We start from the raw sequence: 17532 nt of genomic DNA, 5'->3' as shown, positions 1-17532 counted from the left end.
GAGTGGGCTACACCCACTGTAGGCTGAGCAGAGCTCCCCCTGGCACTGCCTGCTGGCAGCCATGGCCCTGTGTATGCCGTGACCTCCAGTGCTCGCCAAGGCCTCCGCAAGGGCAAATGTGGCCAAGGGCAGTTATGGTGGCAGAGAGGAGGGGAAAGCCCCCAGGACACCAGATCAGTCCTCACCCCCCATGCTGAACCCCCTCCCTATTCCCCATCACCCCCCAGGGACAGCACTTAGACCCCACAGATGTGCTGCAGTGGGAGTAACCCGAGCAGCACCACACCTGGGCCACCATCCCCAGTATGGACCACCACCTCGCACTGCAGACCACTGCCTCCCAGCACAGACCCCCCATCCTCCATTCTGGGCTGGCAGGGATCAACCCTCAACAGACAAGGCCACAGCAGGGATGAGTTCAGGGAATGGGAGGCAGGAATGGGGCTGTACCTGTCCCAAGGATGCTGGGGAACAGAGCCGTGGTAAGGAGCAGCTGAAGCAGGTGCCCATCCAGCATCTTCCCAGCCAGCCCTGGACAGAGGCAGTTCTGGCTCCAGTGGAGGCAGAAACCACAGCCCCTCCTGCTCCCGCCTCCATCGCAGCCTCCACCAAGAGCTGCTCAGAGCCATTAGAGCCTCCTGCACTCGCTCTGTCCACAGGGACCGCGGTGGAGGCGGGAGCATCAGTAATGAGCTTCTGGGGCCAGGAGTAGGATGGCAGGCTCCCTTCCCGGCAGGATGCAAGACACAAGCTGCTACATCCAGGGCCCAGTTGGGCACTTGGGCCCATCCTGGGAGTCCCTGAAAGGGCAGAGCACAGGACAAGCACTGCAAGGTACTGAGCTGCCAAGCGCCAAGCCCATGGAATGTGGATGTACTGGGGGTTGTGCAGGAATCGTGGAATCACAAAATCATTCAGGTTGGAAAAGACCTCTAAGCTCATCCAGTCCAACCCAACCAAGCCAGAGCTGAGGCAGTTCCCCACCTCACCCAGTCCTTCCCAACGCCCTCCCTGCTGGCACCCATTGGCAGTAAGTAGCCCCAGGGGACCAGGAAGTATGGCATGTGGTTCCCACAGCAACCAGGTGGATGCTCTGGTGACATGGTGTAATTAGCTTCAACTCAGCCACTATAGCTCCAGCAGAACAGACTGCCAGGCACACTCTGAAAATGGACTAAAGGCTCTGGATTTGGGGAGGCACTCCCACACCTCAGCCAGGCATTTCTGCCTGCACAAGGAACTGATTTCTGTCCTCCTGGTTCCTGCCCACCCCCAGGCACAGCTGGCCCTGGCCACGCCACCAACCTCTCACAGATGCCTGGGGCTCCTGGCCACATCTTCAAGCTGGCCTCCACCTGCCTCAAAGTGCTGCCCTGTCTCCTCACAGCACACCGTTCCCATTCCCCTGAGTGAGAGCCACAAACCACACATAGACCAGGGCCCTTGGAAACAGCCTTGTGTTTCCTATGAACTCCAGGAGAGCTCAATCCCAAGTCCACAGCACCTCCTCAGGCAGCTGCCCAACACCGCTGGTGCTCCTGGCTTCCCCCTGCTGCCCCACCAGGCAGGGGAAGCCCTGCATGAACCCCTGCCCCAGCCAACAGAGTGGCCACTCTCCTGGGCAGCCTGCCTGTGACAGGGCAGCAGTGTCTGGCCCACCAGCAGCAGCAGAGCCCAGCCTGCTGCCCTCCCCAGCCACGCTTGGCCCATCCAGCACCGCATCCAGCAGCATCTGGTTCAGCCCTGCCACAGTAGTTCATTCCAAAATCTATCTGAGAACATGGAACTAATAAATTAGAAAGTGGCAGCAGCAGCTTCTGCCAGTCTGTCCCCTCCTGCCCGTGCCCATCACAGTACTGCTGGCCCCAGTCCACTGCTGCTCCTGTGCTGTCCAGCCACTCCTCTCCTGCTTGACATTAGCCCAGGCGGATGCGGAACGTGGCAATTTCCATGGGGTCCAGGCGGATGTTGGTGCTGTTGGAGGCTGTGCCCAGCGGGTACATGAGCGTCAGTGAGGTGGGCTGCAGGGAGCCTAGCTCCAGCCCCTGGAACAGGCCTCCCAGAGCCAGCTGGGGAGAGAGGAGGAAGAAGCGGGGAGGCCCAGGTGAGGATATAATGCCTGGGGCAGCACTGTGCCCAGGACAGCCTGACACGTGCCATGACTGCCATGTCAAGGTCCCAGCTCTGACCCAGTGGAGGTGTGGGGGCAGCTTGGCCCTACCTTGCCCTGGCTGGTGGTGCAGTTGAAGCCCAGGTTCTTGGCCTCCAGGCTGCAGTCAAAGCCTTTGCGGTGCAGGATCAGTGCTGCCTCAGCTGATGGTAGCGAGTCATCCTGCAGGGAGCTGGAGTGTGAGGCACAACACTGGGGACAGCAGGGGAAAGATGCCCACCAAAGCCCTGCTGCCCCTGGGCCATAGCTCACCTCTGCCTGCAGCATCCGCAGGTTGAGGATGTGGAAGTCGCAAGGAAGGGTGGTGGCAAGGGGCACAAAAGAGCGCAGGGCTGGCAGGGCTGGCTTCTCCAGCACCACTGGCATGACCAAGGCCTCAGCATTCAGGTGCAAGGAGGTGATGTGGCTCAGCAGGGAGGGGAAGCTGATGGGGCGCTCATCCTGCACCTGCCAAGCAGCGCATGGGTCAAGTGTGGGCCCAGGAAGCCAGGCAGAGGCTGGGTAAGGCCCACAGAACCCCCATCCCAGCAGCACCTCGAGACCGGACACCTGCCAGCACAGTGCACACAGAGCTGCCCCTGCCCAGGCAGGACCCCCTCCCCAGCACCCAAACAGGACCTCGGTTTGCTGATGGTCAGGCTACAGACCTGCTACAAGCCTGGCTAGACTAGTGGCTAGCAGCTAGTGCACAAGACAGGGAGAGACAGCAGGGCCAGGCTGGCCATTACCTCAGGTCTGCCAGTCCTGGTGCCAGGGAAGCTCAAGGCTTTAAACATGGAGACCAGTTTGGAAAAGAAGCCGGAGCTCTGGATGGGTGGCACAGCACATGCAGAGGGCAGCGAGGGGATGGGACAAGAACACCGTGATTATGAGGGCAATGTGGCTCCACAGGGACAGACCCCACTGCACATCTTGCTGTCCCCATGCCCCCTGCTCCAGGCCTATCCCTGCCCAGTGCCAGCACAATGGAACAAGAGGGGAGAGGACACTGCATCCCATCACATGTGAAGCTTTCTGCAAATGCCTCCACCCTGCTCCATCCCAAGGCAGGGCTGGGCTCTCCTGTCCTGCCACCTCACAGCCAGCACCTTGTTGGCAGCGCTGCGGCGCTCCAGGAGGAGCCGGAAGCGGTTGCAGGTACGCTTGTTGTCCTTCAGCCCCTGGCCCAGGCCCCGGTTGTCGTCCTGCATGAGGCGCCGGTCCAGGATCACCTCCAGCTGGCCTGTGGAGAGCGAGTCCCTGCAGCCCAGGCCTTACCAGGCACCAGCCACACCCCACAGCACAGAGGCCTCAGAGACAGCAGGACCAGGGCACCCTGCCCAGCCCGCAGCACCCTCTTCTCCTGCTTCCGTTGGGGAGGACAGCCCTAGCTCCATGGCAGGTTCCCAAGGCACAGCCCACTGGCTCACCACTGTGGAGGCTGGAGACCCCCAGGGCCTGGGCTGTGAGCAGCGTCAGACGGCTCTGCATGTCCTGGATATAGGCCATGGCAGGCATTGGGTAGAAGTTGGCCTGCAGTGGCAGCTTCCGCTGGTACCTGCGGGGCTGGATCTGCCAAGGGACCAGTGATCAGTGGCCAGAGATGGCTCCCACAGTGCCTGGTGCCAGAGCACTGTCCCCGTGGGCAGCTGCTGTCCCTCCCCAGCCTGCTGCATACCTGGAAACCATTGAGGTCTGTGAAGAAGGTTTCATCACTCTCAATGTCAGTGCTGAAGCGCAGGGCCAGCTCTTTGTTGACGTGGTCACGGATGTCCACCAGGCAGGAGACATCCAGGGATAGACCCTCCACCCCTGTGGGAAGGCAGTGAGGAGCTGAGCCCCACAGGCAGCACAGTCCAGTTCCCTGGGCCAGCGACACCTGGCACAGCCTCAAGATCTCACCTGGCACATTATACAGCCGCACCACAGTCTGGACATGCTGGTAGTAGCTGGCAACCTCTGAGAAGAGCGGGCCCTCCATGACCCGCACCACTGGGGGGTCCTTGGGAGCGTAGGGCTGGGGGGAGGGATAACTGCGCTGAGGCTGCTGCCTGAGGATAGTCCTGTGGGCACAGCTGTCAGCTGGGTTTCAGGGGAGGGCCCTGTACCTTGGCCTCGCCATCAGGCAGGAACAGATAGGCCCCGCTTTTGTCCTTGGAGGTCCTGGTGCCGTAGACAAGAAATTCGCTGCTCACCCTGTGCCCCTGCTCCTCCCCAGCTTGGCGCAGGCTCTGCGGGTGTGGGCCAGCACAGCAGTAAGTGCATGAAGCAGCGGGATGTACCCCTCCCCTCCTTCACCCCACAACCTGTCACAGCCCTGCACTCACCTGCAGCAGGCCCGTACGCCCCAAGAAGCAGGCCTGCAGGTGCTGGTTCTCCAGGCAGAAGTCAGCAGCAGCAGCTGGCAAGATGTGCAGAGGCACAGCCTCTGGCTTGTGCACGGGCACGTCCCGGCCATGTAGGTACAGGCGCGTGGAGGACCTTGGCGCGGCGTGGCCATCCAAGGACTTGTGCAGCTGCAGCACACGCAGCCCCAGTGCGGGCAGGCGGGCCAGGACAGACACCTGCAGGCAGCGTGGGGACCTGAGCCAGCCCCCCGCGTCCAGGGAACGGCTGGAGGTCAGTGGGGCAAAGACCCCGCTCGGCATTGCGGGGCCTCTGAGGAGGAGGAACGTGCATGGTGACCTGGGGGCTTGAGAGCTGTGGGATCTTGTGTTTCAGGGCAGGGATAGAGCAGGGTTGCCAGTTTGTCCTGGTAGTGCATGGGATGGGAGGCTGGCACACATGGGCTGTGGGTGTGGGGCACCCCATACCTGGTAGACATCAGGCATCACATCAGTGGCAGAGTTCCACGTTGCACTGAGCTGGGACGGCAGGGGCTGCCCCTCCTCAGAGAGCACACGCACGTGTGGGGAGTCCACCAGCACCGGAACCACGCTCAGGCGCTCCTGCTCCAGCGGGTTGAACACCACCAGGAACCTGTGGGGGGTAACACAGGGATGGCATCCCTGCCTCACAGCATCCCAGATGTCCCACGCCCCACACTACCTACAGACCCACTGCAACTACCCAAACTTCACAGGTACTCCCTCACAGCCTCCCCACAGTCCCATAAGTCCCCAGAGCAAGGCAGGAGGCCCTACCGAGGTGAGGTGTCCAGTTTGACCACTGTCCTCTCTGGGAGAGAGTCCTGGCTGGAGCGTGTCTCATCCTGGGGAGAAGGAATAAAGAGTTGGGGTGTGCCCAAGCCCGCTCCCAGCTGGGGCCCTCTTCCTGGCCTCTACAGCACGGAGTTGCTCCCGGGGGCATGGGGACAGTGCCAGAGTGCAGGGAGCCAGGGCCTGGTGCTGCTCACCATGCCAAGGAACGGTGCAGCCGGGTCATGGTGGTATGTGTCCTTGTCCCCCAGCACAAGGTAGTGCGCAGCATTAATGATGACACGCTTCAGGTTGGTGAGGGAGTGGAGCAGCCTGGGCAAAGGCAGAGTGAGCCACCTGGGACCATCTGCCCCAGGACTGCCCCAACACCCTCTACATCTCCCCAGGAGAGGGAGGACCTCCCCACAGCATCCCCATGCCTAGCCATTCTCCCAGCCCTGAGCCCACCAGCCCCACTCTGAGACAGGCTCTGAGGGCGCCCTGGTCCCCACACGCACCGGACTCCGTAGTCCACGGCCACAGCCTCCTTGGCAGTGCCGGTGATGGCATCATGGTGCTGGAAGAGGCCCAGGTTGCGGCGAGCGTTGCTCAGCAGGGCGTAGTCAGAGAGCGGGTACTTGCCATCAGCACTGGCACGGCGGGCGTGGGCGAGTGCCAGGCTATACAGGATCTCTGCCCCCCTGCACAGGGACAGAGTCACTGAGTATCTCTACCCTGCTGCTACAATACTGTGGGGGCTGGCCTGGGACGGGGGCAGCAAAAGCACACACTGCCCTGGGACTGAATGAGGGTTTGGCACTGTGTGCACCAGTCCAGTGTGCTGGCAGCTGGAACAGACCGGGGGCTGACAAGATCCCCAGGATACTGCCCAGCCACCCCTCACCCATGCCCCCTGCACACCTCCTGTGCCCCATGGACCAGCCCACTGCCCCTCACCGGAGGTGGGCCTCCAGCACTCGGTCCAGGCTCTTGTAGAATGGCCGGGAGGTGTAATATCCTGTCCAGTAGTGATCCTCCCGGTCCGCATAGGAGAAGAAATCCCCAGTCAGAACTGGGAACCCGGGTGGCCTCATCCCCGGCACAATGCCCACTTTCTTGTACAGGGCATCAAAGTAGTCAGAGAGTGTGCCAAACTGTGCCTGCAAGACAGCACGTGCAGCCCTGAGCCTGGGCTCCTGCAGTGGGGGCTCTTATCACCCCTCACAGAACTGTTCACCCCTCCAACTGTGCTCTGCCATGGCTTCCTGCTCCCCCCAGCCCCATGGAGCTCTTCACACATACCTGGACATGAAGGTCAGGCCGGGAGTTGAGAAAGTCAAAGATGCGCTGGTAGTTGAGGAACTGGGCATCCCACTCCTGCGGCTTATCATAGCGGAAGTCATCTCCCAGGGGCACCAGCAGCACCTTGCTGCGGTACAGCTTGGACTTCTTGCGGTACTGGTCCAGCAGCAGCTGGGCTCTGTGTGGGGGTCGGGGAATGAGGCCGGCCCCTGGTGGCCCCATAGGCTGGGAGGCACGTGGCCCTGCCCCTGCCGCACTCACCGCTCTGCCACGTTTGCATCAGTGATGGCGCGAGGAGGCACCTTCCAGGGGCAATTGATCCGGCCTCCAGGCAAGCGCTTGAAGTCAAACTGGCAGCAGATCTTGGGGTCTGGGCCACAGGTGTGGGGCACATCGTAGCTGTAGAAGGGCATCATGTGGCAGAAGATGTCGGTGCTGGTGTCTGGATCTGTGGGACCAAGGACAGGTGAGCACCAGCAATGGCTCTCCCTTGCCTGCCCTGAGCAGGGGGGTCCAAAGACAGTGGTCCGACAGCGCAGACCTTGGAGCTCAGAGGGCACAGCAGCCTCCCCCAGAGTGTTGCTGGACATGGGGACAGGTGGAAAGTCACCCTGAGGCTGTCCCACAGGGAGAGACATTGCCTCCCAGTGCTTAGCTCATCTGCACAGAAAAGCAGCTGGTAGCCATTCTCTGCTGCCACCTGCCCCAGAGGGCTTCCTCTGCAGTCCCCTTCTGGCAGCCCCTTACCCCATGTCTGTCTCCACATGAACTCCAGGTTCTGGGTGGCAGCAAAGTGCTTCTTGATGGCATAGTGCACGCGCTGGATGAGCATGGCTGTCAGGTTGGAGCGCTTCAGGAGGTAGGGCATGGTGGAGCTGTACCCGAAGGGGTCTACGGCCCAGCCCGACCGCGGCGTCACACCTGGGGCACAGAGACACGTCAGCTGTATGCTGGGCTGGCAGCACTTCCCGTGTCAGGACCTGGAGGCCTGCAGCTCATCAGGCAGGCTCCCGGCCAGATCTGCCCAGCTCTCACCGATGTTCTTCTCCAGCCACTGGTGCCCCTCGATCAGCTGGTCAATCATGGCGAAGTAGTGGGAATTAGCCTCATCAGGCATCACCCAGCCGCCCGTCACCATCTCCAGCTGCCCATTGCCCACCAGCCTGTGAGGGGCACACCCAGGATGTGACCAGAGCCCTGCATGAGCCATATATCCACTGAAGAGTCCCTGTGCCCTGAGCCACCTACAGTCTACCTGCAGCCCCCACATCCACCACCACTGCCATTCCCCCCTTGTCATGCTGTCCCCACACTAGAGAGTCATCCGTCCACCGCCCAATGCCAGCCACAGCCCATTCCCACACACCCTCCACTGTAGCCTCCAACTCTCTTGGGGTAGGGGGCAGACAAGGGGGCCCTGACTCACCACATAATCCTGCTCTCCAGGTCTCCCACCCCTCCGTGGGTTCTCTGGGTTTTGCACACAAGTTCCCCAGCCCAGTCAGCACAGGGAGGAGCCCAGGGCAGGATCTGTCCCCCCACCTCTCACCCCACATGGCAGTGGCTCTGACATCTGATGGCACTGGGAAGCTGCTGGCAGTTTGAGGGCACCCTATGCTGAGCAGTGCAGGGCCCATGGCAGCTTCCCAGTCCCTAGGCCTATCCCTCACACACCCCATGCTCTAGGCCTGCCTGGGAGCTAGGTGGGCAGTGGGGCCAGGTGGGCAGCCCTACCTGCGCACAGCAGCCCGCTTCTGGGCACTGATGTTGTCCCACCACTTGGAAAAGAAGGAGATCTCGGACCAGATGAAGCGCCGGCGCGGGTCTTCCTGCATCTTCAGCACCATGCTGTTGAGGATGTGCTGCGTTTGGTCGTAGTAGTACTTGTCAAAAGTCTTGATCCAGCCTGGCAGCACAGATGGGTGTCACTGTGGGGGGCCCAGGCTTCCCTGCCAGCACTGCAGGGTAGCAGGGGCTGGGCCAACCCTTGCTGCTCACCTGGGTCATTGTGGGAGTGCGGCACCACAAACACCTGCAGAGGCTCTGTGTCCCATTCATTGGGCTCATAGGTGATGTCGAAGCCCTGCTTCCAGACACCACCATCCTGGTTGTCAAATGGCAGCAAGGAGTACACAGCCAGCATCTGTGGGTAGGAGACAGGGCTGAGAGACCCCTGAAAGAGTAGAGCTAGGACCCCATGGATGCCCAGGTATGGACCCTTCACGCTAGCAGAGCTATCAGTCCCTCACCTGCAGGTCTGGGCTCTGTCCTTTGCTGCCTAGAGCAAACTGGCAGTCTTGTGGGGACACGGAGAGGAAACTTGGGCGACTCTCAGGGGGGAGCACCCAGGAGCTGTTCAGGGGATGTTGGGGCAATGCCGGCTGCCCCTCTGCATGGGCTGTCAGCTCCAGCACCGAGTCCTTAATGTGGCTGATGATTTCATGGTTCTCCTCCAGCAGCTGCTCCAGCTGTTCGATCCGGTTCTGTAGCACCGAGATCTGGCTCTGGGGGCACAGAGGCCACAGCGAGGGGCAGGAAGTCACCCACAACTGTGGGGAGCCAATTTTGGCCCTGGCACCTTAAATTCCCAGAGGCCAGGACTGGCTCCCCATGAATTTCCCTGGCTGAATGTCCCTGTTTGCCATCCCAGGACCCCCTCTCCCTCACCCCAGACCCTCCAAACTCACCCTGGGGAAGTTGCCCCCACTCTGGTGTCGTGTGGGGTCATGCTGTACGCGGTCCAGCATCAAGTAGAGGGAGAAGACGGCCACACAGAAGATGGCAGCTCCACACACTGTCACCTGCTTCTTCAGCTTCATCCCGAAGGGAGGCAGGGACTCACCTGTGCCGGGGCTGGGGGGGAGCCAGGTCGGACAGCGCAGCACCTCACCGCCACCTCCTGCCTCCTCCAAGAGCCCTCACCGCGTCCTACTTGGCTTAATCCGATGCTGTATATTTATATCTGCTGATGGGGCCGGGCTGGGGCCGGGGCCGGAGAGGCCGCGCGGCCCCGCAGAGCTGGGCAGCGCCCGGGGCCGCCGCGCTGAGGCCCCGCGGTGACGAGCCGGGGAGAGCCGGGAGAGGCCGGGCCAGCACCGGCCGGGACACCGCGGCCACCCGCTCGTACCCGGGGCGGCCCCGCAGCCCGGCCCAGGCCCTCACATCGCCCGCCTGGGCCCGCCGGGACGGGCCAGGCCAGGCCCCGCCCAGCGCTCCGCCCGCCGGGCCAGGCCCCGCGGAGGCGGCACCGGACCGGCCGGGACACCGCGGTGGGACCGAACCGGCCGGGACACCGCTGTGGGACCGGGCCGGGACACCGCTGTGGGACCGGGCCGGGACACCGCTGTGGGACCGAACCGGCCGGGACACCGCTGTGGGACCGGGCCGGGACACCGCTGTGGGACCGGGCCAGGCCCCGCGGAGGCGGCACCGAACCGGCCGGGACACCGCTGTGGGACAGGGCCGGCCGGGACACCGCTGTGGGACCGGGCCGGGACACCTGCACAGCCCCGGGAACGGGAGCAGCCATCCCCAAACCCTGCAGCTGAGTCGAGATGCCGGGGGCCATCCCAGTACCCTCTCCCAGTGTGCCCCATCCCGATGTGCCCCAGCCGGGTGCTCCATCCCGGTGCCCTGTCCCAGGGTCCCGTTCCAGCCCTCTGTCCCACTGCCCTGTCTCAGTTCCCTGCATGTACCCTGTCCTGGTACTTCATCTTGGTACACCATGCCAGTCCTGGTGCCTCATCCCAGTGTCCCATCCCAGTGTCCCATCCCAGTGTCCCATCCCAGTGTCCCATCCCAGTGCCTCATCCCAGTGTCCCATCCCAGTGTCCCATCCCAGTGCAGTACAAGCCTGTGTCCCCTCACAGCTCCTAGATGCACAGCTGCAGAGCTCCTGCATTTATTGTACAAGATGAAGCTGGGCAGGAGCTGTGGGTGCCATGTCCCGCCCTGGGGCATGTAGGACCCCTGCCTTTGGCACTCAAGCACTGCACAGCCACCCTGCAGTAGCCACGGCCCGGACTCTGTGATGACTCCAAGCACTGCCATGGGATGGATCCAAGGCCCCTGGTGCTCCCTGTCACCGGAGCCTCTTGCGGATGGCAACAAGATCCTGGTGGATGGTGCTGAAGCTGGGCCGCTTGCAAGGGTCATACTCCCAGCAGCGATGCATCAGCTGGTACACCTCCTCAGGGCACTGCTCAGGAGGGTCCAGCCGCATCCCTGGGGCAACAGGGATGGGGACATGGATTACTGGCCCCTCACTCCCTGTCTGGCCCATCCCACAGGCACAGCTCTGCAGTGCTGGACCCACAGCTCATGGTGGCACTCAGGAGCCAGCCCCAGCTGTGACCCCTACCATGTTCCACTGCCTCTCGCGTTTGCTGGTTGCTGAGGTTGGCATAGGGGACAGCACCCAGGCTGAAGGCTTCCCACAGCAGGATCCCGAAGCTCCAGACATCACTCTCTGAGCTGTATCGGCCTGGGGACATGGGGCAGGACAAACGGTGTTGGCAGGGGACACCCATGTCACCACTGCCCAGCTGTGCCCTGAGCTGTGCCAGCTGATGCAGCACTGCTCCTGAGGGCTGAGGTGCTCCGGGTGTCTGCCTCCCTCCTCAGGACCAAGTGAGTGGGAGTGGGATAGTGCCAGACTTCTGGCTCCCAAATAAGCTGTGGGGTGCCAGGCCACGACCAGCTCCATCCTGTACCATAATTGAGTGCTTCAGGGGCCGTCCACTTGACAGGGATTTGCTTCATCCCTCCTGTGGAGGCATAGATGCCATCCTCCTCCTCCCGTGACATCCCAAAATCGCTGATCTTCAGGGTGTTCCTCTCTGTCACCAAGCAGTTGCGAGCAGCCAGGTCCCTGAGACAGCCCCAAGCAATCAGCTTATGTACCCAGCTGTCCCTGGGGCTCCACCTGGCACGTGGGGCGGTGAGAATTCCAGGGCTCCCCCTGTCCTGCCAGGGCCTACCTGTGGATGCAGTGCTTGCTCTCCAAGTACTCCATGCCGGCGGCAGCATTCTCCGTCATCTTGACCAGCTCCTTCACCCGGAGGTGGGGTCCCTCAGTGCGCAGGAAGGTCAGGAAGTCCCCCCCTGTGCCCAGATTGCAGAGGCAGTGGGTGCCCAGGCACACCTGACAGGCTCACCCTCGCGTGTGTGGGGACCGCGGCGATGGGGCTGCTCACCCTGCACCAGCTCCATCACGATGTAAATGGGCTGCTTCTGCGTGCAGACGCCAATGAGCCGCACAATGTTCGGGTGCCTATACTGCTTGAGAATCCTGTGGGGACAAGGATTAGATTACACTGTGAGTGTAGGGGGGCCCAGCTGCCCTGGGCACAAGCCACCCATTGCCATCCCCAGGGCACTCTGCCCAGCCAGCCCAGGGACACAGCCTTCAGCACGAGGGTCCTGCAGCCCCAGAAGGGTCAAACAGCTGCAAGAATGGACAAATGTGACAGAAGCCCGACGGCCACACGGACCTGGCTTCCTGCAGGAACTTGGCCTTGAGCTCAGGTGGAAGGGTTTCCCGGCAGGATTTCACAGCTACAGGGGTGTTGTCAGTGCGCAGGCGTCCGCTGAACACCTCCCCAAAGTTACCCTTCCGAGACACAGGTGCACCAGGCTCAGCTCACCATGTGGCCCAAGGCAACCCTTGTCCTCCTGTAGACCCTGTGAGGACAGCCCTGCCCTCCTACAGACCCCACAGCACCCATCTCACCCGACCAATGCGTTCCCCCAGCAGCACATCCTCGTGGTTGAGCACCCATTTGTCCTGCAGCAAACAGACACCAGTGAGCTGCCCCTGGCCCACATACCCCTGCAACCCCCTCTCTGGCAGAGCCCCAGGTCCAAGTCCCTCTGTCTAGCTGGAGAAGTATGTCTGTGGCTCTCAGCCCAGTCATGGACAGGAGGAAGAGCTGGGCAGAGCTGCCCCTGCACTCTGCCCCTCTCCACTGCCTGTATCACCTTGGGCACAGCCCTGGCAAGGACAATGCCACTCTTGCGTGTGATGGGCTGCTGGCTCTGCAGGAGGTGCTGGATGAGCAGTGGAATGGTGGGGAAGCTATCACCCTCCAGCCGAAACATGTTCTGCAGGAAGGGAGGCCAAGAGGTTGTGAGGAACCTGTGCTTGCCCATGCAAGGCCACCCCAGCCATCCCCCAGCTTGTGGTCACTGACATTGGCAGCCTGGATGATGAAGTGCCGGGGCTGCCCATCCCACAGCACGCTGAGCACGTACTCCTGCTTGCCCTGGCTCTCCCGCACCAGGAAGTCCCCACTGCAGGTCAGCAGCTCCTGAACCTCTGAACGTGGGATGGCCCCATGGTACCAGGCCTGCTGGCACAGCGGCTTCTGCACGTCTGGGATTAGGGGCACGGGGGGTGGCAGCTGGAAGGAGACAAGATGAGCCCAGACATGCACACTACTGAGTTGTGCCAGAGGTGCGGCAGCAGCAGTGTCTGGAAGCTGTGCCTGGGGCAGGTGGGAACAGAATCTGGAGGTGCTGAAGCAAGGGAGGCTCTGTGGCCAGAAAGGAAAGGACAGGCTCAGCAAGACAGCTGGGTGGAGAGCAGGGTGGCTGGAGGTGCCCAGGGGCTCACCGAGTACTTTGGGCTGAAGATGCCTGTGATGTGGTTCTTTAGAGTCTCCAGTGCACTGGCCCCGCTCCGCTCCTGCTCCTGGAAGGAGGAACGGGCTGTGCATCAGCTGTGCACCCCATCCATGCAGCTTCCAGAGCACAGGGGGCAAGACTGACTCACTGTGGAGGAGATGGACTGCCGATCCTCTGGCAGAGGCAGGGCAGGCAGGGCGTCCCTGACACCCAGCTCTGCCAGCTTCCTGGCCAGCAGATCCCGCTGCACCTGCAGCTTGGCCTGGGCACAGAGGCAGCCCTCGAGTTGCTGCCGTGCCTCATGCAGCCCCTGCCGTCTGCCCAACAAGTACACCCTGGGGAGGGGAAGGGGCAGTCAGCACCTGCTGCCCTGACCCCTTCCCCCCCTCTGCTGCACCTCACCGCTCCCCGGGGCTCCGGCCCTGCTCCTCATCACGGATCTCTGCCTTCAGCTCCCGCGTCTGCTGCTCCTTGATGCTCACGGCCTCTGTGGCAGCCACCAACTCCTCCTCAACTGATGTCAGGCTGCAAGAGACGTGTGGTGGCAGGGGAATTAGCCCCTGCCCCTCACCTGCCCCTGCCCATAGCTAGTCTCACTCACCAGTGCTGGACACTTTCAAGGGTCAGCTCATTCAGCTGCAGCTCCCCTGGCAGCAGGTTTTCTGTGTCCTCCAGCAGACTCTCATCAAAGGACACAGCTGGTGGCACTTCAGATTCGTACCTGTGGGCACCCAGCACAGCTCTGCCTCCACTTACCCCATGCCGGCTCTGCCACCCAACGGCAGCAGGGCCGTACCCAGCAGAGGGACTGTGGCTGTGTGGAGCCATACTGGTGGCTCTGGATGAAGCTGCTGTACTCAGTGGCAGGGTCGATGGCCTGAATGGCACTGGCAATCTCCTGGTGCATGGCCAACATATCCTCCTGTACCAGGCTGCTGATGCTGCAGTACTCCCTGAGGATCTCCTTTCTGTGGGAGCACTGCTGGTTCTGTGGGGCCATGGGGGTGCCCAGGGGCTGGCAGCAGGGCACAGGATGGGCAGTGGGGCATGGGGTGGGCAGTGGGACAGGCAGGGCTCTTACAGGACGAGGACCATCTCCTGCTGCAGACTGTAGAGGGACTGATGCAGACTGGGCAGCACGCGCTGGTAGTGGTGCTGGTGGTGCAATGCAGCTGCCTGCACAGCCAGAACGTACTGGTTGTGCAGGGCATGGAGCTTCCAGAGGCTGCGCACATACTTCTCCTTTGCCTTGTCCCGCTCCTTGTCTGTGGAGAGAGGCTGTAGAAAACCCCAACCGCCAGCACATCACCTGACCCAGCACAGGGGCAGGGGTCAGAGGGTAAGGGCTGGGAGAGGGTCCCAAGGCAGGCAGGGGGACCAAGCCTGGGGTGGTTACACTGTGACACAGGGATGCTCCTGACCCACAGCGTGGTGTCCCAAGGCCCCCAGACTTCTGCCTGGCTTCTTGGGGGCCAGGCTGGGTTCTCCTCTATGCTACCCATCCCCAGAACCCCCACCCACTCCAGGCTGAGCTGTAGTTTCCACAGAGTGTGGGGTGCTCCAGCCATCCTTGCCCCTTGTGGGAAGCTGGAAGGTTATGCAGGGGACAGGGGCCAGGCTGGCACCTTTGCTGGCCTCCTGGTACTTGCGCTTGGCCTGGGCGCTGTCACGTGCCAGGCTGCGGTACTGTGCCTTCAGCTTCTCCATCTCTTGCTGCGTCGTCTGGAGAGGGACAAAGTCAGGGAGTGGGTCCAGCACATTCTCTTGTTCCCCTGCTGGCTCCAACATACCCGGCTATACTCCTGGCTGAGCTGTTGCCACTGCTCGCTGAAGGCCTTGCGCAGCTGCTGCTTGTCGTGGATGAGCAGGCTCAGCTTGACCAGCGGCCCCGCTGCCAGTTCTTCCGCGTGGCGCCGCAGGGTCTGGCTCAGCATCTCTGTCCGGCTCACCAGCACCGACCAGGACTGCACGAAAGGGAATCAGGGATGGGCGGAGATGGCATCTTCCAGCAGCTCACTGGGCTCTGCAGGGCACAGTCCTACTCTGGGGCATCCCTACCTTCTCGATCTGACCACCACGGTCGCCATGGGGCTGCCAAGCGCCTTCCTGCTTTCCCAGCTGGGAGAACATGTGGTGCAGCATCCCTGCATACTCCCGGTCACTCTTGGCCCGCTGTGACATCCACTTCTTCATCAGCTCCAAGAGGCGCAGTTCCCCATCCTGCAGCCGCAGCAGTGCACTGTGCCCCTGTGGGCACCACAGCTCCGGCCCAAAGCCCATGGCACCACTGTCCAGCCGGGGGAAGTCTGTGGGGCACCAGGACAACCTGAGCCACAGTTGCTGTCCTGTACTGCCTGCACCAGTGGCCTGGGCCCTCTGCGTTTCACACCCTCCTGCCCCATCATCCGGTGTCTGCAGCAGAGACGACCCTCCCCGCCCATTGCAAACAGCCTTGTAAAACACATTCAAAGCAGCAGGATGAGTGCTCCAAGCCCTGTGGGAGCTGGGGTCTGTGGGGATGGTGCTGGGAAGGAGGAAGTGTGGAGCCGTACACAGCAGTGTCACCTCTGCCATGCACAGGGCTGCTCCCCAAGGGCACAGCCACGTCCCCCACCCCTGGCAGGCACCAGCTCCTCTTCTCTGGCAGCTTCAGTCCTGTGCTGCCCATTGCCACTGTCACCCCTGTGCCCACAGTGTGAGAGCTCCCGGGGCCGGGACACTGGTGGGAAGCCAGCAGAAGCAGAAGAAGGTGCTGAGCCCCAGAGAAAGGTGCTGAACCTGGACATATCCCAGCACGCCAAACTGATCCCAGCGGCAGTCCCTGGGTGCCCTGCCCTGAAGCAAGAGTGCAGCAGGAGCAGGAGAGTGTTGAGGCACCTCCCTGTGCAGGGCAGGATGTCCCCTGGACCAGCCCTTGACCTCACCAAGACCCACACCCTCAACCCCCTCCCCCAGCCCTACAAAGGAGTCCCCCTGTCTCTGCTAGAACCCCACCAGGGCACAATCCTTCCAACCTACGTTTGTTGCTAGGTCTTCGTTGTGAGGCTGCTGCTGGTGTCCTGCTGGGGCCGGGACTGGTGCGGTCTGGACCTGGTGCAGCTCTGGTTCCCAGGGAGGAACAGGAAACCCAGTGCTGACCATACAGCCATTGCGAGATTTCCTGCGCTTCCTCCCCTCCCTGCCAGTCCCCACACCAGCAGCCGACGCCACCACACAGCTCTGCTGCAGCTGGGCAGTTCCCAGCCCCACCACTCCTCCCAGCTGTCTCCCACCAGGGCCTGACACCACCAGGTCCAGCCCTGTATACCCAGAGCTCCACTGCTCCTGTGGAGCCTTCACTCAGCACCAGTCCCACCCAGCAGATCTCCCTCAGCCATGCCTGATCCTGCCTAACTCCTAGTCCCACTCCATGGCCCTGTGTCCCTCCAAGAGACTGCAGCACCTGGGGGGTCCCGAGGACTCTGTGCAGCCCCACTGAATGTGGCCAGCCTGTCTGCAGGACCGAGCACCCACTGATGGACACCCACACTGCCCCAGCCCTTGCTGCCAGCCTGCATCCACATAGTTAGGACCACACTCCCTGTGGCAGCCCTGGGCACCTCCTCTTCAAAGTGCTTCAGTGGTGCCACGGTGGCACTGCCCAGCCCTGGCAGCTGCATCACACGGGGCAGCTGCCACCACCACTGCCTTTGCCCAGTGGCACAGCCCAGCTCCACTCAGCTCAGCCTAGCCACCGCTGGGTGTTTTGGCCTGAGCCCTCTACTGTGACTGCCAGGGAGGATCCGGAGCCAGAGGAGTTTCAATGTCACCTGCAGGACACTGCCGGGCCGATTCCACTTTTAGAGGAAGTCAGGGAAAAAGCGTGTCAGGCGGAAGTTTTGCTGACTCGCCTTTCTAGAGCGGAGCAATGCGGGGTGGCCACGCCCTGGAGCAGCTCCAAGGCAGGAGCTGCCACCGCATCGCTTCTGCCACCGCCACCATCCCTTCAGCATCCCCCAGGCGGCGTGGCTCCCCTTCCCCCGTGCGCCACGCTGCTCCTGGGCGGTCAGGGCTGGGCGGCTCTGCAGCCCACCCCAAGTGCAAGAGCTCTCTTTGGAAGCCCCGATTGCTGCCCGGCCCCAGCCCCGCCCGTGGCGAGAAGAACAAGAGCGAGGTGAGAGCGCTGCAGCCCGTGCTGACCGGGGGAAGCCGCTGCGGCCCCAGACACAGCGAGCCCGCAGAGAGGAGCTGCCTCTGTGACGGAACGCAGCCCCAACAGGCTCTTCAGCGGAGGCCAGGAGCCGGTGGTGGGGCCAGCTGAGGCTGGGGTGGGCTGTGTCT

The 17532-nt window shown here is 62.5% G+C and overlaps 2 protein-coding genes across 7 annotated transcripts; both read right to left on the bottom strand.

The window, feature by feature from the left end:
* Positions 1 to 1440: 1440 nt before the first annotated feature.
* MAN2A2 (mannosidase alpha class 2A member 2) lies at positions 1441 to 9796 on the bottom strand. 4 transcript variants are annotated; one of them, XM_023946073.2, is made up of 23 exons: positions 9276 to 9796; positions 8838 to 9092; positions 8587 to 8731; positions 8323 to 8494; positions 7624 to 7751; positions 7336 to 7509; positions 6850 to 7036; positions 6589 to 6766; positions 6244 to 6446; positions 5805 to 5987; positions 5505 to 5619; positions 5293 to 5360; positions 4963 to 5128; positions 4477 to 4713; positions 4258 to 4380; positions 4052 to 4166; positions 3828 to 3961; positions 3580 to 3721; positions 3259 to 3392; positions 2899 to 2976; positions 2423 to 2617; positions 2222 to 2332; positions 1441 to 2069 (listed from the first exon to the last, which is right to left on the bottom strand). In XM_023946073.2, exons 1-23 carry the CDS (start codon positions 9405 to 9407, stop codon positions 1917 to 1919), a joined length of 3528 nt encoding a protein of 1175 aa, XP_023801841.1. In that variant the 5' UTR covers positions 9408 to 9796; the 3' UTR covers positions 1441 to 1916. The 4 variants fall into 4 exon arrangements, with proteins under 4 accessions (XP_023801841.1, XP_023801840.1, XP_023801843.1 ...); XM_023946072.2 differs by having other exon boundaries at positions 8838 to 9137; positions 9276 to 9722; XM_023946075.2 differs by lacking the exon at positions 2899 to 2976.
* A 677-nt stretch (positions 9797 to 10473) lies between these two features.
* FES (FES proto-oncogene, tyrosine kinase) lies at positions 10474 to 16391 on the bottom strand. 3 transcript variants are annotated; one of them, XM_086848676.1, is made up of 19 exons: positions 16231 to 16391; positions 15271 to 15432; positions 15003 to 15176; positions 14838 to 14934; positions 14294 to 14477; positions 14043 to 14180; positions 13814 to 13933; positions 13615 to 13737; positions 13361 to 13547; positions 13202 to 13279; positions 12780 to 12989; positions 12568 to 12690; positions 12320 to 12373; positions 12081 to 12199; positions 11784 to 11878; positions 11568 to 11691; positions 11301 to 11458; positions 10949 to 11071; positions 10474 to 10812 (listed from the first exon to the last, which is right to left on the bottom strand). In XM_086848676.1, exons 1-19 carry the CDS (start codon positions 16351 to 16353, stop codon positions 10670 to 10672), a joined length of 2535 nt encoding a protein of 844 aa, XP_086704802.1. In that variant the 5' UTR covers positions 16354 to 16391; the 3' UTR covers positions 10474 to 10669. The 3 variants fall into 3 exon arrangements, with proteins under 3 accessions (XP_086704802.1, XP_023789506.1, XP_023789507.1); XM_023933738.2 differs by having other exon boundaries at positions 15271 to 15518; positions 16231 to 16370; XM_023933739.2 differs by lacking the exon at positions 12320 to 12373 and having other exon boundaries at positions 15271 to 15518; positions 16231 to 16370.
* Positions 16392 to 17532: the final 1141 nt, after the last annotated feature.

The sequence above is a fragment of the Cyanistes caeruleus genome, chromosome 13, assembly GCF_971803275.1.
Source record: "Cyanistes caeruleus chromosome 13, bCyaCae1.hap1.1, whole genome shotgun sequence".
Taxonomy (NCBI): domain Eukaryota; kingdom Metazoa; phylum Chordata; class Aves; order Passeriformes; family Paridae; genus Cyanistes; species Cyanistes caeruleus.
Note: the sequence above shows the minus strand (reverse complement) of the source record. Positions and strands in the feature narration are given on the sequence as shown.

Excerpts from the sequence above, each read along its gene's own strand:
- MAN2A2 (XM_023946072.2), bottom strand. The coding sequence starts at position 9,407 with ATGAAGCTGAAGAAGCAGGTGACAGTGTGTGGAGCTGCCATCTTCTGT. Across the intron at positions 3,962-4,051 it reads GCGGCTGTATAATGTGCCAG|GGGTGGAGGGTCTATCCCTG; the intron begins GTGAGATCTTGA and ends GCCTTCCCACAG. Across the intron at positions 2,977-3,258 it reads GCCGCAGCGCTGCCAACAAG|AGCTCCGGCTTCTTTTCCAA; the intron begins GTGCTGGCTGTG and ends CCACCCATCCAG.
- FES (XM_086848676.1), bottom strand. The coding sequence starts at position 16,353 with ATGGTCAGCACTGGGTTTCCTGTTCCTCCCTGGGAACCAGAGCTGCAC. Across the intron at positions 15,177-15,270 it reads GTGGTGGTCAGATCGAGAAG|TCCTGGTCGGTGCTGGTGAG; the intron begins GTAGGGATGCCC and ends CCTTTCGTGCAG. Across the intron at positions 14,478-14,837 it reads GTACCAGGAGGCCAGCAAAG|ACAAGGAGCGGGACAAGGCA; the intron begins GTGCCAGCCTGG and ends CTCTCTCCACAG.